Source organism: Euprymna scolopes, chromosome 16 (assembly GCF_053919585.1).
Source record: "Euprymna scolopes isolate OS-2025 chromosome 16, ASM5391958v1, whole genome shotgun sequence".
Taxonomy (NCBI): Eukaryota; Metazoa; Mollusca; class Cephalopoda; order Sepiida; family Sepiolidae; genus Euprymna; species Euprymna scolopes.
In genome coordinates, this window is record NC_136497.1 from 1,085,145 (window position 1) to 1,099,315 (window position 14,171).

Below are 14,171 nucleotides of genomic sequence, written 5' to 3' on the forward strand. Positions count from 1 at the left end.
TGTAGAATATACATTATGTAAAATATAGATTTGAAGAAGGGACATGTTCAAAAAATGGCATAATCACATTGATACAGCGGATCTCATGAGATCACCAAAGTAAGGCAACGTTGAACCTGATCAGTACTAAATGCACGATTATTTAGAAAGATTAGACGCTGTATGTAAAAAGAACTCATGTGCAAGAACTGCACAAGCCTAATGATGTTATCTCCCCCTGATCGATATATGCATGAAACTGGGGACCATTCATGAATTTAATATTCCCTTGCTACTATCTCCTTCACAGGAAGCTGGTTCAACCTTTCTAGGGTGAATGCTACCAGATTAAAAACAAACAAAACAACAAAAACAGAACAAAAAAGATAAAGAAATAAGTATTTAGACAAAATCTTGTTTTTTTCTTTTTTAAATTTCACTTTAAAGGAAGGCGTTGTTTATAATAACATTTTTTTTAAGTTTCTAGAGGAAATTTTATATAAATTTGACTGTAACTGCTATAGTCTTTCAGAAAAATGGTTTCCTTATGTAAAACTTTATTTAAGTTGCAATTATCTTCCAATGGGCAATCATCTTTATTGTACAATTCCACTTGTTGATGTTGACATTGTCTTCATTCGTTTTCATTAATATATTTATTTTATTCTTTTTTTAACTTTTGAAATTATTACTATGTATTGAGTACAATGTAATAATCAATAGAGCTCTATGATAATAAATACAAAATCTGATAAATTAAAATATCATATTTAAACATAGTTTATGACCGGGTCACACCAAACAGCCACTACTATATATTGGGTACAATATAATAATGAATAGAGATTGCGCTCTATAATCATAAATACAAAATCTGCATAAATTAAAATATATCTAAGCATATTTTACATCCTGGTCAAGCCGACAGCCTGCTAGTGTATATATATATATATATATATATATATATATGATTATTTACTATAATAATTATTAAATATCTACAGACATTAGTGTTTCATCCTTTCAGGAATCTTCAGTGCAGGGTGTCATGATTAACACCAGTTGATAGATTCGAACCCAGCGACAGAAGCCATCTCTGACTTCATTAGCAAGGACCATATCTATTCGGCTACTGTTAACAGCAAGAAATGCTGTTGAATTTTAAACATTTATTTTAATAAATGCTTATGACGTCAATCAGAGTGATCAAATCATTATATGACGATCTGCACATGAGAACTAAATTGACCGACTTTTTAATTCAACTGAAAATACTGAACAATAAAAAACGAGTTTCTTAAAGGGGCTAATAATTATTTACTATAATAATTAAATGCCTACAGACACTAGTGTTTCATCCTTTCGGGAATCTTCAGTGCAGGGTTTCACGATTAACACCAGTCAATAGATTTGAACCCGGCGACAGAAGCCATACTTAGTTATATTTTTGGAAAAACGGATTCCAGCAGAGTATTCTATTATAAGGAAAAAATTCTGAAAATAATAACATCATTTATATTTTTATTTTCAGAAAGTTTAAATGAGATAAATCATTGGTACTGTAGGTTTCAAACCGTATAATAGAGGACCGTTTTTGATACCCATATCAAGCTCCCTTTATATATATATATATATATATATATATATATATATATATATATATATAGTAATGATTTTTGTTTAACCATCCTTATTTTCAGAAAGTAAAACATCCTTACTACCTTGACCTTTTTATTGTTTGGTGGCTGTGAAATCTGATCTGATGGGACTTGCTATTGCATTTCCATTCATTGGCTTAAAACTTGTTTTATTTGGCTTTTTTCCCCTTTCTCTCTTCACTTCTCTAACATTACCTGTAATTAATCTATTCCCTTCTTTCTTTCTCTCTTTCCATCCCCTTTCTCACATTTCTTATGGCTTCTCTTTTTCTTTGCATCCTTGCATTTTAAATAGGCTTCTCTTTAAGATAAAACCTAGAAATAATCATGGTTTGCTGCATAACTCCATATCTTTTATAGTTTTTCCTCAACTTAAATGACAACTAACAACGTGATAATAATAAGAGCGACAAATCACTTTAAGAATAAATAAATAAATTTTTGAAGCAAATAATTATATTAGCTCATAAAATTTTGTACATTTTTATGTTTCTGAATTTTTTAGATGAGGATTGATTATTTGGATGTATCATCAAACTTGGGAATCTTTCTGATGAATTTGGGAATCTGCATGGGTGTAGCATGCTCTCATTCCAGTTAGAAGTTCTAAGTAATTGGTACATTTTTCATTTAATAAAATTTATATATACCAGCTGTATCAACCGTGCATTGCTCGGGATGCAGTGAAGTCAGTTTAGTTTTTATTTGTTTGCACACTTTTTTTAAAAAAACTTATACAGGAAAAGCTTTCTATTAAACTAATCTGAGATACTTGATGGTTTGCGGAGGTAAAGAAAAGTTGCAATTTCTAAAATATTTAAATTACTGTCTCTTATTTCCCCACTCTCTCTTTATATATAACTAGCAGGAGTACCCAGCATTGCCTAGGTGGAGGATATTGGCACAAGGACGAAGCTATGTTAAGAAAAGTTTTCATGTGGTTAAAATAAAAAACAAGATAGAGAGAGAGTTGGGTAATTAGTTTTTCACGCTAACCATTAGGCCAAAGAGGATAATAGTGAAGTCAATGAGTTGATATTAACTTTTGCTTGGGTAGAGGATATTGGCACAAGGACGAAATAAAAAAAATTAAAAAAAGATGAAGGGAGAGGTGGGATCGAACTCGAAAACGTAGGGTATTTAATCTTCCTTGCTAACCATTAGGCGAAAGAGGATAGTGAATTTAATGAGTTGGTAATTAACTTAAGAATCATAGGAGTCGCCATGCATGTGCAGAAATGAACATTGCTTTTAAACCTGACCAGGGGCCAAGTAAGCTTCCTGCTTTATTAAATACTGCTTTTAAACCTGGCTGGATTTGTCATTTGCATTCGAATAGTTTCACTTCATTATATAAAAAAGACAAACAAACACTCGAGACGATAGCACGGTGGAAATTAAAAAAAAAAAAAAAGAAACTGTATCATCACTTTAAATTGTAATGTCATTACATTTACATATTTTATATTATAAATGAATTTTTCTACCAGTTTTTATGGATAAATTAATAATAGGAAAAATGTTGTTCAACACCAAAGACTATAACATTTCCTTGTGACAACATTTTAATTAGAATTATTTAGATAATTATGAAAATTATCTATAATATAAATCTCACCTGTCTGTTTAAATGTATGTATGTATGTATGTTTCACAAAAACTTTCGACAGAGGCAACGGATTCTGATAAGATCAGTATCATTATTAAGCTGACGTCTCGGATGACAAATATCGAAAAATTGGCCAAAAATATTGATTCCTTCACCCTAAACTCGGTCGTTTTGTACAAAGAGGGGTCAATTTTTTTCACCGACATTTTAGCAAGTCATCATCACCGTTGGATTGACTTCAGTTAATTTCAATGCTTTTGACTTCTGGTCGCCTCATGGAGATATCGGCTAAGATGTCAGCTTTTCTTTCACTTTCTTTTTCGCATTTGTAGCACGGGTTTGAGCCTGCCTGCCTACTACCACTTTTTTTTTTTTTTTAAACACACACCTGCAAACACCCGGGCAACACCGGGCACCCAGGCTAGTAGTTTAATATTTCTTAAACAAATGTAATTGGTTATATGAAAGTGAAGAAAGATGGAGCAATGAAGAATTATTTTTATTATTAATTATCTTGCTGTAGTGTAGGCCGTTATAGAACAATGTCTTCATTTTAACACATTTCTTTACCTGACATTTACAACAAACACTCGTCTAGCTACAACCACTATCAATAGTTTCCTGTACTCTCTATCTGTACCCAAAACTACACGCAAATTTCATGAACAAACTTTTTCTTGAAATACCTACCACCTCAGGGAACTTTATACCGCAGGTCTGCTTTCTAACTGACTACAACATGGTCATTTTCTAGTCCAATGCAAAAAATTTCTTGTTGAGCCACCCTCTTGAATAATCAAATTCTACCTAATTCCCACTATTACCTATCATTACAGTGTTGCCTCGCCAATCTACTGACGCTTATTAACCCTTATTCTCAAGTGGCCTGCGGGTCCTGATAAGTGGTGGTTCGCTTGTTACCCCCCCCCTCCCCCCAAAAAAAAAGAAAAAACTCGGAATAATATTGGGTTGTCAAATTCAAAGCTATCAATTTTAAACTTTGAGAAATACGCCAACTTTACTTTATTATATAGAAGAAAAGATAAAAAAAATAGATTTCCCCAGTTTTCACTTGATTCTGGTAAACACCAGTTCACAAAACAGATTTTCTGGTGTACTAAAATCTTGAGTCTGATTGTATTAACTATGAAGGCTTTGCCCTCCCAGACATTTGACCTGATTTCTATTATTTATTTCCAGTGACAGAAAGTAAGTTTTGACTTTGACATCTTCATTTCTGACTTTGTTGATGGAAATAGTTGCTAAAATATTAACAGCTGAGTCGGTAGCCTTTAAAGAAAGTATTTATTAGTTGTTTTTTTTTTTTCATTGTTTTTTTTTTCCCCTTGTCTATTAGAACTTAGTTAACCCCTTATATTTTTTCCTTTCTTTTCATTTTAATTTTCCCCTTTTTCTGTTTACTGCCTTTCTTCTCTCATCTTTCCTCGCTCCTTTCAATTTTCTTCTCCAAATTCTTTCCTTTGTTGTTCAAAATGAATAATGTAGATGTTTTTTTCATTATAGATTTATTATCTCTTCACTTTAAAGGTGAATTGTAAACTAAAAAATTGTCTTTCTTTAAACAAATCTCTATCTCTACTATTATATAAAAGTCACTTTGTGTGCGTGGGAGTTCCTTCCTCATAGGTTTCGAAACAGCTGAGCCTATCGTTTACAAATTTCAAACAAAGCTAATTTATATGTCTGGCAGTGTTCTTAGATATATTTTGTACAGAAATTCATCTGATAAGTATCAAAGATCGAAAAAATCTGATCTTAAAAATAGTTTTTTTTTTTCTTATAGATAAAAAAGAATAATTTTTACAGGGGAATATTTTACATTACAAGGGAAATAATAAAATCTCAGCAAATCATTTCTTCTTAAAAAAACAAACAGATTTATCATCTGGAGATATAGCTCAGTGTTAGAGCATTTGACTACAGATCGAATGATCCTCTGTTCAAGCCCGGGTGTACCTTACCATTTTACTTTAATCTTTTTCTTGTTAGCGAGTTCAATTTATGATAAAATGAGAGGTACCATTAAAAATTGCTGCAAATCATTTCTTCATTTGCATATTTTAAAACTAAACATTAATCAGAAGTGACTTTTCCAGGGCATCCATTGTCAAGCAAAATATCAGCTGACGTGATATTGTAAACAAACACGGAATTTGATGAACGACATTATCATTATTTTTTCATTTTTTTTTTTTTTTTTGCAATTAGTCCTCTGGGCAAATTATTCCTCATAATATATAATAATCAATAGAGGATTGATTCTATAATAATACTTACACAATCTGCATAAATTAAAATATCATGTTTAAGCATATTGTATAACCGGGCAACACTGGGCTGCCAACGAGTTGTTGAATAATTTTTAAATTTCAGCCACAAACTCTTTGTTTAAAAGTATATTTCGATGACGAACATGATAAATGATCTTTATTGACTGATGAAATATAAATTTTCAAATCCTGTTTCTTTTCTGATCTAATCAAAATTTGTTTCACATTGGAATCCTTTGATTTTTCTCATGTGTTCTATTCTAAATATTTCCTCTGGATTTGTATATTTTTATCTTTGATATTCTGTTAACCATAATTTTTTAATTCATCTTGGAAGTTTCTTTTAAAACCTTTAAAACTATTAAAAAAATGTCCTTTGTTCGAAAATTATTTTGTCAGTAAGTCGATTAATTTCCTGCATCGCTGAATAGTTTTACTTACATGAACAAACAATTGTACTAATGTTCTTAAAGGGATCATGAAACACTGTTAAAACAGTATATTAAATCATGGTTCCCCACCAGTGTTGATCAAACACAACCTCCTTCAAAACACATGCAACAATATTTTTGATACTGGATCTAGATGTTTTTCCTCCAGATAAATCATGTGTGTATATATATATATATATATATTAAAAAACACTTTGAAAAAGAGTTAAAAACATATTTAATTTTAAAAAGGAAACACTAAATAAGTGGATAGTCCTTAATCTGCGGAGTTTCAAAGAAATACTTTCCTTGTTATCAGAGGGTAGGATTTAGCAAAATGCGGGATTGGATTTTTCTTGCAAAAGTATTAAATGAAACTACAAGTAAGTCATAGATCTTACTTGATAACAAAAAGTGAAGCAGAGGGAATGGGGTGAATAAAACAGTGATTTCATGCGAATGGATAGTTTGGTGAAGGGTAAAATATCCAATGACGGTAAAATCCAAAGATGCATCTTTGGATTTTACCTACCCCCTGATGAGAAGGAAAGTATTTCTTTGAAACTCCGCGGATTAAGGACTATCCACTTTTCCTTTTTAAAATTAAATATGTTTTTAACTCTTTTTCAAAGTGTTTTTTAACATATTTTATTAACTACTTGTTCTTATTATAAGCTCTATCTCCTATTTGATTTAATCGAGCTCTTACATCTGGTTGAGATTACTTTATAAATATTAATTCTTTAATATTTATAATTTACTTTAGTTTTGCCATCTTGGATCATTTTGGTAAACTTAACTGTAATTCTTATTATATATATATATATATATATATTGTTTATATTTAAGCAGTATTTTTTTATTTAAGCAAACAAAATCATTGTCTCCTCCTCTAATTTAAGAGAAATCCTAGTTAATAACACTAAAATACTCCATTCCAAAACCAATTTTTACAAGTTAAAAATACTCAAAGTTATCTACATAAAAATTCAATCTACATTCAATAATATTGCCTTGGAAATACTAATACTATTTTTATCTTGTGATGCTAATTTCTGACGCAGAATTTAGGCCGCTAACGTTTCCTCTAAACAGTCTGAGGACGTCCTCTTGGCATCTGTCTATAAACGCTCACTTTGCAGTTGCTTTTGATATCCCCTACTTTTTCCCTCTTTGTTGTTCATTTGCTACTTTCACATAAAGAAAAAAATAAAATAAAATCAAGTATAATTTAACAGAAGCTCTCTGGTATCGGTTGAAAATTATGTTCTTGTAAAAAAAAAAGTTTAAAAAATTTTTTTCCATAATATTTTGTATTCCTGCACGTAACCAATAGAAAACGAATAAAGAAAAGTTATAAACTTTTATACTTTTCGTATTCCTCATATATATATATATATATATATATATATATATATATATATATATATATATATATACACACACAAACTGAAAAATGAATGAAAGGGATAAATCTATAAATATAAAAGCGAAAATGTATGTATGTTTGTATGTGTGTTCGCTTTTTCTGTATTTCTACAAAAGGCTTTTTTCAGGGAAGCGGTCGGTCGGTTCACAACTTTTTAAAACTTTTTATATCACATATAAATCGTAATATCTCAGAGTTAATAACGAAGCTCACCTGTCTATTTAATTTGCTCGATTTCGGGAAGATAAATATTCAACATTTGTCGCTCACCGCATGTGGGTTAGTCCTTTTCCTATAACATCTTGGGAAAATAAAAATAAAAAAAAGAGTTCCCGCAGTAAATGAAATACTATCCCCTAGTCAAACTTGACCTCATTAACTCATTAAAACGGGCACCTGCCAAATCCAAGTAATTAAATAAATTCAAACGTGTTTCCGTTAGCATCTCGCGAGGTGGGGCAATGGTTAACAGCGCACGTTTTTTTTTTTTCACACTTTAATTTACAACTTTGCCTCAACGGTTTGGGTTCGATCCTCATACTTACCTACTAAAACATTTTTTTTTATTTGAAGATTGAACCTCCAAAAGACTCATTTAGAAGTGATTTTTACTTAGTACTTTTAGCCATTGCACCACGAGTTCATGTAATAATAAGAGGGTTAGCATAGCTATGTCTAAAACTCTTATAAATAAAGATAGCTTTTATAGAGGTATGCCTCTTGAACGACGACCTAAGCATTGAGTTGATGAAATATAGGAAGTATTTCTGCAGTCATTCATTCAGATAAATCTTTTGTTGGCATTCGTTTCCTTGGTATCTTTCTGATTAGAATCCTTTCTAAGAAGACATCAGGTACTTATGGGAGGGACCAGCTGAAGGTTGTAAACACTCTAACTTTAAGTGCTTCTGTAGAACAAACTAGATTCAAACACCTGGTTTTGAGTCTGTGTCGTTGACTATTTAGTCACCGTCACCTCCCTCTATGAGATTATACAGATGCATTTTTTTCAAATCTGTTTGTTTAATGTGTTTATTTTATTGATCGAATTTTAACCAAGTTTATTTTAATTGATAATTTTGTTTCTTTCATTTCAGTTTCCGAAAGACAAAGACACAAAAGAGAAGTTGGGGTCAGGTGAGCGAGACCGAAGTAAAGAAGTGGTCATCAGCAGTCGTCCAGTTGTTACCTCCGCTTCAGTGGTCACAACCACCATCACAGCAAGTACTTTGAGCAGCACCACCCCAGCGAGTCCCTTAACTGGTACAAGTGTTAGCACCTCTACTATCACCACTGCAGCTACCAGCACAACTGCTTCTACCACCACTACTACGACTACTAGCAGTGTCGTCAGTAGTGTAGTCAGCAGTGTCCCCCAAACCACTTCTGCCTCAACCAACACAATCATCAGTAGTGTTAGTCCATCTGCCACCCCCAGTAACCTTACCCCTCGCGCCATAGTGAAAGCAGGCACAAGACTATCATCGAAACCCCCAGAAGCACAGAAGCCTTTACCAGTGCATGAAAATGCCATCACTACAATCCCTAGGTTTTACTTCCCCAATGGCCGTCCAGCCCCTGCAGAGGAGATTGAGGCCACCCTCCAGAATGTGGCAGCAGAATTTTCTAAGGCAGAAGGGGGGAAAATCTTAAAGCATAATATGCATGTTATAGTTAAGGTAAGTGATTTTTAATGTATTTATATAGGCATGGTGTGATCAAATGCTTTGAAAATAGGTACAAACCTGATTTTTTGCAACCTATAGCATTTGGTGGCAGACAAAAAAGAAAAAAAAAACAAAAACAAGAAAATGGCTACTGCTTCTAATTATATACTGACAATCTCATGGAGTAATATGATTTCTTGTCACCTCATATGCAAATGAGATGTGGCCAGTTTGAATAAAAAGCCTGATTTTTAGAGAGTGAGACAAATTGGATTTTGGAGTAGCAAACTTTGACATCTGTGTGTCAGATTTAACCCTGGAAATTGTTAGTTGAAATTGCAGAATAGTTAACAATTGATTATTTATCTACACATGGGGTCAAATAAATGCACAATCCATGTTTTCTTAAAAATCTTTGGTGAGGGTATTTGTATGACAAGAATTCCTAAAGTTTCATTAACCAAAAAAAACTTGGATTCTACACCTACTACACAGGATGACACTTTACTCTATCGTCTGCAATAAATGCAACAAAAATTACCTTGGTGAAACACATATTTACATATTATATATCTAGTTCAGGTGGAATAAGCACAGAAGACTCTGTTTCATTTCTAACAGCATAATGTATTTATTGTGGATAATACTACAGTAATATTCCTAACCCAACACTTTTTGAAACTACCAATATCAATATGACTAATCATATTATTACTTTCTTGTGTTATAGATAATATATTTTATATTTTTGCAACATATTTACATTAAAGCAAAATCAATGAATTATGAACAATCATTCAAGTAAGATCTGATGTGAGGCTCAAAACTCTCAATGATCCTAAGATATGAACATCACTGATGATGGTTTCCAATGGATTATTGCGTAATAGAATACATAGTATATATATATATTGCATATCTTGAGAACAATATTCATTTATTGTTAAAAACAATTTAAAAAAAATATTTGTATCAGATTTTACAAGTATGCAACTATTTTTCTAAACTCTTTAAGGAAAGCATGAAAAACTCCAAAATTCATACTAAATGTGTCCATTAATGTATAAGTTTTCAACTTGTATGTTGTCATCAATAAAGCTGTACAATTTGAATGTCAAAGTAAGTTTAATTTTTTTGAAATACAGATTTCAATTAACGTAAGAATGATGAATTCATAAAATATCAATTACATTATTTGTCAAATAAAATAAATTTCTAGTTTAGTTTTTTATATTTTTTAAATGTATCTGAGTATCTGTAGGAGTTGGTTATGCTTAAGTTTGAAATAGCATTTTTGTCTAACACATGCCAGCACATAAAACTGACTGCCACTGGATATAATGGTCACAGTAAAATTTGCAGTAAAATTTTCATAGACAAATGCGCAGATTGAATGGATGCATCTTATAAACATTTGTTAAAACCTACTAGGCACTTGTCTGCACTATTCTCCTGTATGGCTGTAAGACTTGGCCTATGCGTGCTAGTGACTTACGCAAACTGAAGATAATCGACCATCACTGCCTTTGTAATTTTCACTCGCTGTTGAATCCATTCTCTCCAAAAATCTCTCCTTACCACACGCCTTTGTTGGTTCAGCCATGCCCTTCATTGACACTCAGGTGACTTCATCTTTTAAGTCATCAATCCAGCTCCACCACCAGGCTGAAAAAATGTTGCAGTGGTTAGCTCAAAACTTGGCTCAGGACAGTGAAGCAGGATGCTCAACTGATTTTGGGCCCCCACCTTTATGGAGTCCATCATTGGAACCACAAACGTCTGGCACTTATAACAGAAGTAACTTTGCATCGCTGTGTCTGGTCAGCCAGTGTTCAGGATGTGGTGAACTTGTTGGAAAGAACCGGCCCAGCCAACCCATGGTGAATGCCACAACCATAGTCATGACATGTTCTTTTTATTTTGTGTCATCTAAAAATAAAAGTTGAATCAATAATTTTGAATTAAAATTCAAAGAAAATATTAAATGTTTATAGTATTTTTTAGCATAAACTTAGTTAGTATTCAAATTTTATAGGCGTGTAAGCACAAATAATTATTGCTACTAATAGTTTATGTGGGCAAATTTTGCTTGTCGTTTTGTGCAACTGCTTAATCCGATATGTATTCTGGCAATCTTGACCTGCCAGTTCGAAGCATTAGAAACATTTCTGGAATATTATTAAAAAAAAAAAAAAAACTGATTTTGTTACAACTTTTAGTTATAAATATTATATGGAATCTGAATATTGACCTAAAAAGATTTTTGCCAAAATAAATTTTCAATGTTTTTGTAATTAAATAGTTCAATGATAGTTTCATTTAAATTTTAAAAAATTGGCATACCAAACAGTAAACAATTATTTTTTTTTTCTTTCAACTCGAGGACATTTTATTTTGTTTCTTAAAAATTAATTTGCTTGAAATGATGGGCTGAGATTGCCTGAACAGTGGATCATCATCATCATCATCATCATCACCAGTCATGCTTGATCATGCTGGTGAGCATAAACAGACACAGTAAATTACCATATTCAACTTGTCACTTTTAAGAAAACAAAAATAGTTTTGAAAACATTTACACTAATAAATTATTAGGCTTTTATTTCTTTAAATATAATTACAAGGGCCATTACGAAAGTAAAACCTCCTGGGAAAGTGTGACACAAAGTTAGAAGGATAGAAACGTGAGTGAATAAGAAGCAGTGTTCTCTCACCTCACAGAAAATACCCAAACAACCCTATTGAAATTTCCTATTAGGGTAGCCTCAAGTGATTCACTCTAAACTAGCCCTTTGCAAAAAAAAACAAAAAACAGATAAAGTCTGCACAGAACAAATACTCAACCCAACAGAGCAGGGCAACAACCCAACCCATCAGACCGATTACTGAGCTTGTATCCTAGACAGATATGAAGTGTCAAAATCTTTGTTTGATATTTAATTGATTGAAATAGAACTGGTCTAGACAGATTAACTCATCTGGAATTATTCCGGAAGTTTTCAAAGTTCAGAATCACCTTTTGCCTCTTTTTTTATTTCTCAATAAATTTAAAGTAGTTCATTTCTACTATGGATATCAGTGCTGATATGATGTTTGAAATTGTAGTGACACACTTTTACTATTACATGCCGACAATATCAAATTCAAATTTCAAAGAATAGGTTTGTCTTATGATATAAACATGGCCTGCAGGGATTCTTCTATGATTTTATTTTTTGTTAAGATGTTTTTTTTTTTACTTGATACAAAACATGGAAGCTAAAATTTATCTTTGTATTTTGCATGTTATCAGTTTCATGCAATTGAGAATCTAGATAAATTGACTCTTGGGATATATCCAATGATTAAGAATATGAAAATTGGGGTTTTAAAACAAGTTCTTGGCTTAGGTTACCTATGTTCTGTCTATGATAAGACAAAAAAAAAACACAAATTTATCTGTAACTATAAGAGGAGGAGGATATGATTTGGTTGCCTGGTAACAAGTTAATGGGTGTTAAGGATGAGAGCTGCAACTGTTTGGATGGGGGGGGGGCAAAATTAAAAAAAAAAAATCCCCTTTGAGATATGGCCAAAATGAAACTGAGTTTCTTTCTGAGATGATGCAACCTTTTATTTTGTTCATATTGAATGAGAAAGGGAGACAATCAAGAAAAAAAAGTTTGATTGAAATGTGTAGTTTTAGAAAGAAAAAATGTATAAATTACAATGGATAATGTTAAGAGAAAAGAGTGAAAATAAAGGAGAAAATGTAGATGAAAGTAAGGAAAAAAGAATGTGGCTGTTTAATATTGTAAAAAAAATATAGTGATCAAGGATAGAGCATTCTTTTTCCTCACACACACACAAGTGTAAGGAAAGAAATCTTAAGATTGAGAAGTTTGATTTTGTTATGTCTGAACTATTGGCATATCAATATTTGACATAAGTCTTCAGGAAGTTGATTGTTTTATCTACTTTTTGTTTTTTAAAGCTATTTTGGTCAATGTAATGAGGGTTAATCTGATTTTATTTTAGATAATGAATCATCTGCAACAGCAATTGTTTTTGGTATTAAATGGAAATCTTTAAACTGTCAAATATAAAGTAATTTCTGGCTTAAAAATTCTGAGCAAATCATCATTTGATTAAAAAAAAAAACTTGCTCTAGTGTACTTTAGCTAACCGGAGGTATTTTTTTTTTTCATTTTTGGAAGAGTTACATTAGAGTAAAAAAGGAACCAATGTAAAATTCTGAACCTATTAGCTTGTCTCTATTGTGCTGGACCAAATAAATCCATGTCTCGTCCGATGTTACAAAGCCAAAAACGCTCGTCCAATAGATTGCCAAGCAATTAATGGCAAATTTCAGCTCCTCTGTTGCTTTGTGTTTTGGTGAATTCATGCGGATCTTGGCGCACATTTTGTGAATGGAATCAAGTTGCTTCAAGTGTTAGTGAATTGTCAATTTGCCAACCCGAAGCTTATCAGCCAATTCACGAGTGCTCAATGAATGTGCAATGTCCAACCCAGTTTACAAGTCTCCATCATCCAACTTAAACAGTTGTCCCGAATTAGGTTTATCTTTAAGAATCAAAGAATCATGTCGTTAGAATCAAAATGCTTGCACCACTTTGAGATCACTGCATATGCAATTGTTCTTTCACCTTTGACAACACAAATCTCTTTTGCGGCTTTCCTGGTTGCAAGGCCTTGCTTCCAGCAGTAATGAATCCAAACTTGCAGCTCAATTTTATCATTTACAATTTGGAATAGAAAGATGGAGATTGCTATAGTAATATAAATGCAAAAAACACACAAAAATTACATAAAAATTCAATTCTTTGCACATGTTTACAAACTTTTTGGATAACAATCCATTTCATAATATTTCATAATATTCTCAAGTGAATCTTAAATTTTATTTGTGAATTTAAAAAAATTATTTATTTTAAAAATAATTATATGGAAATAAAGTTAAATTTTATTTGTAAATTAAAAAAAAATATTTTTAAATATTCTTAGTTATATAGTAAATATATATATAAAAAAAATTAATTCAAAGTTTTCATAAATAATGACTTCTATTGTGTTATTTCGTTAGTTTACTGAATTTGCTTTGAATTAC

At 31.6% G+C, this 14,171-nt stretch overlaps 1 protein-coding gene across 9 annotated transcripts in view; it reads left to right on the top strand.

Annotated features, from left to right (window-relative positions):
- Positions 1 to 14,171, top strand: part of LOC145295824 (serine/threonine-protein phosphatase 2A regulatory subunit B'' subunit beta-like) — a 455,722-nt gene that overhangs the window by 227,276 nt on the left and 214,275 nt on the right. For all 9 annotated transcript variants that reach the window (XM_080141514.1, XM_080141516.1, XM_080141513.1 and 6 more), the window contains one exon: positions 8,495 to 9,076. In XM_080141514.1, coding sequence (XP_079997640.1) covers positions 8,495 to 9,076 — 582 coding nt within the window. The remainder of the gene's footprint in view (positions 1 to 8,494; positions 9,077 to 14,171) is intronic.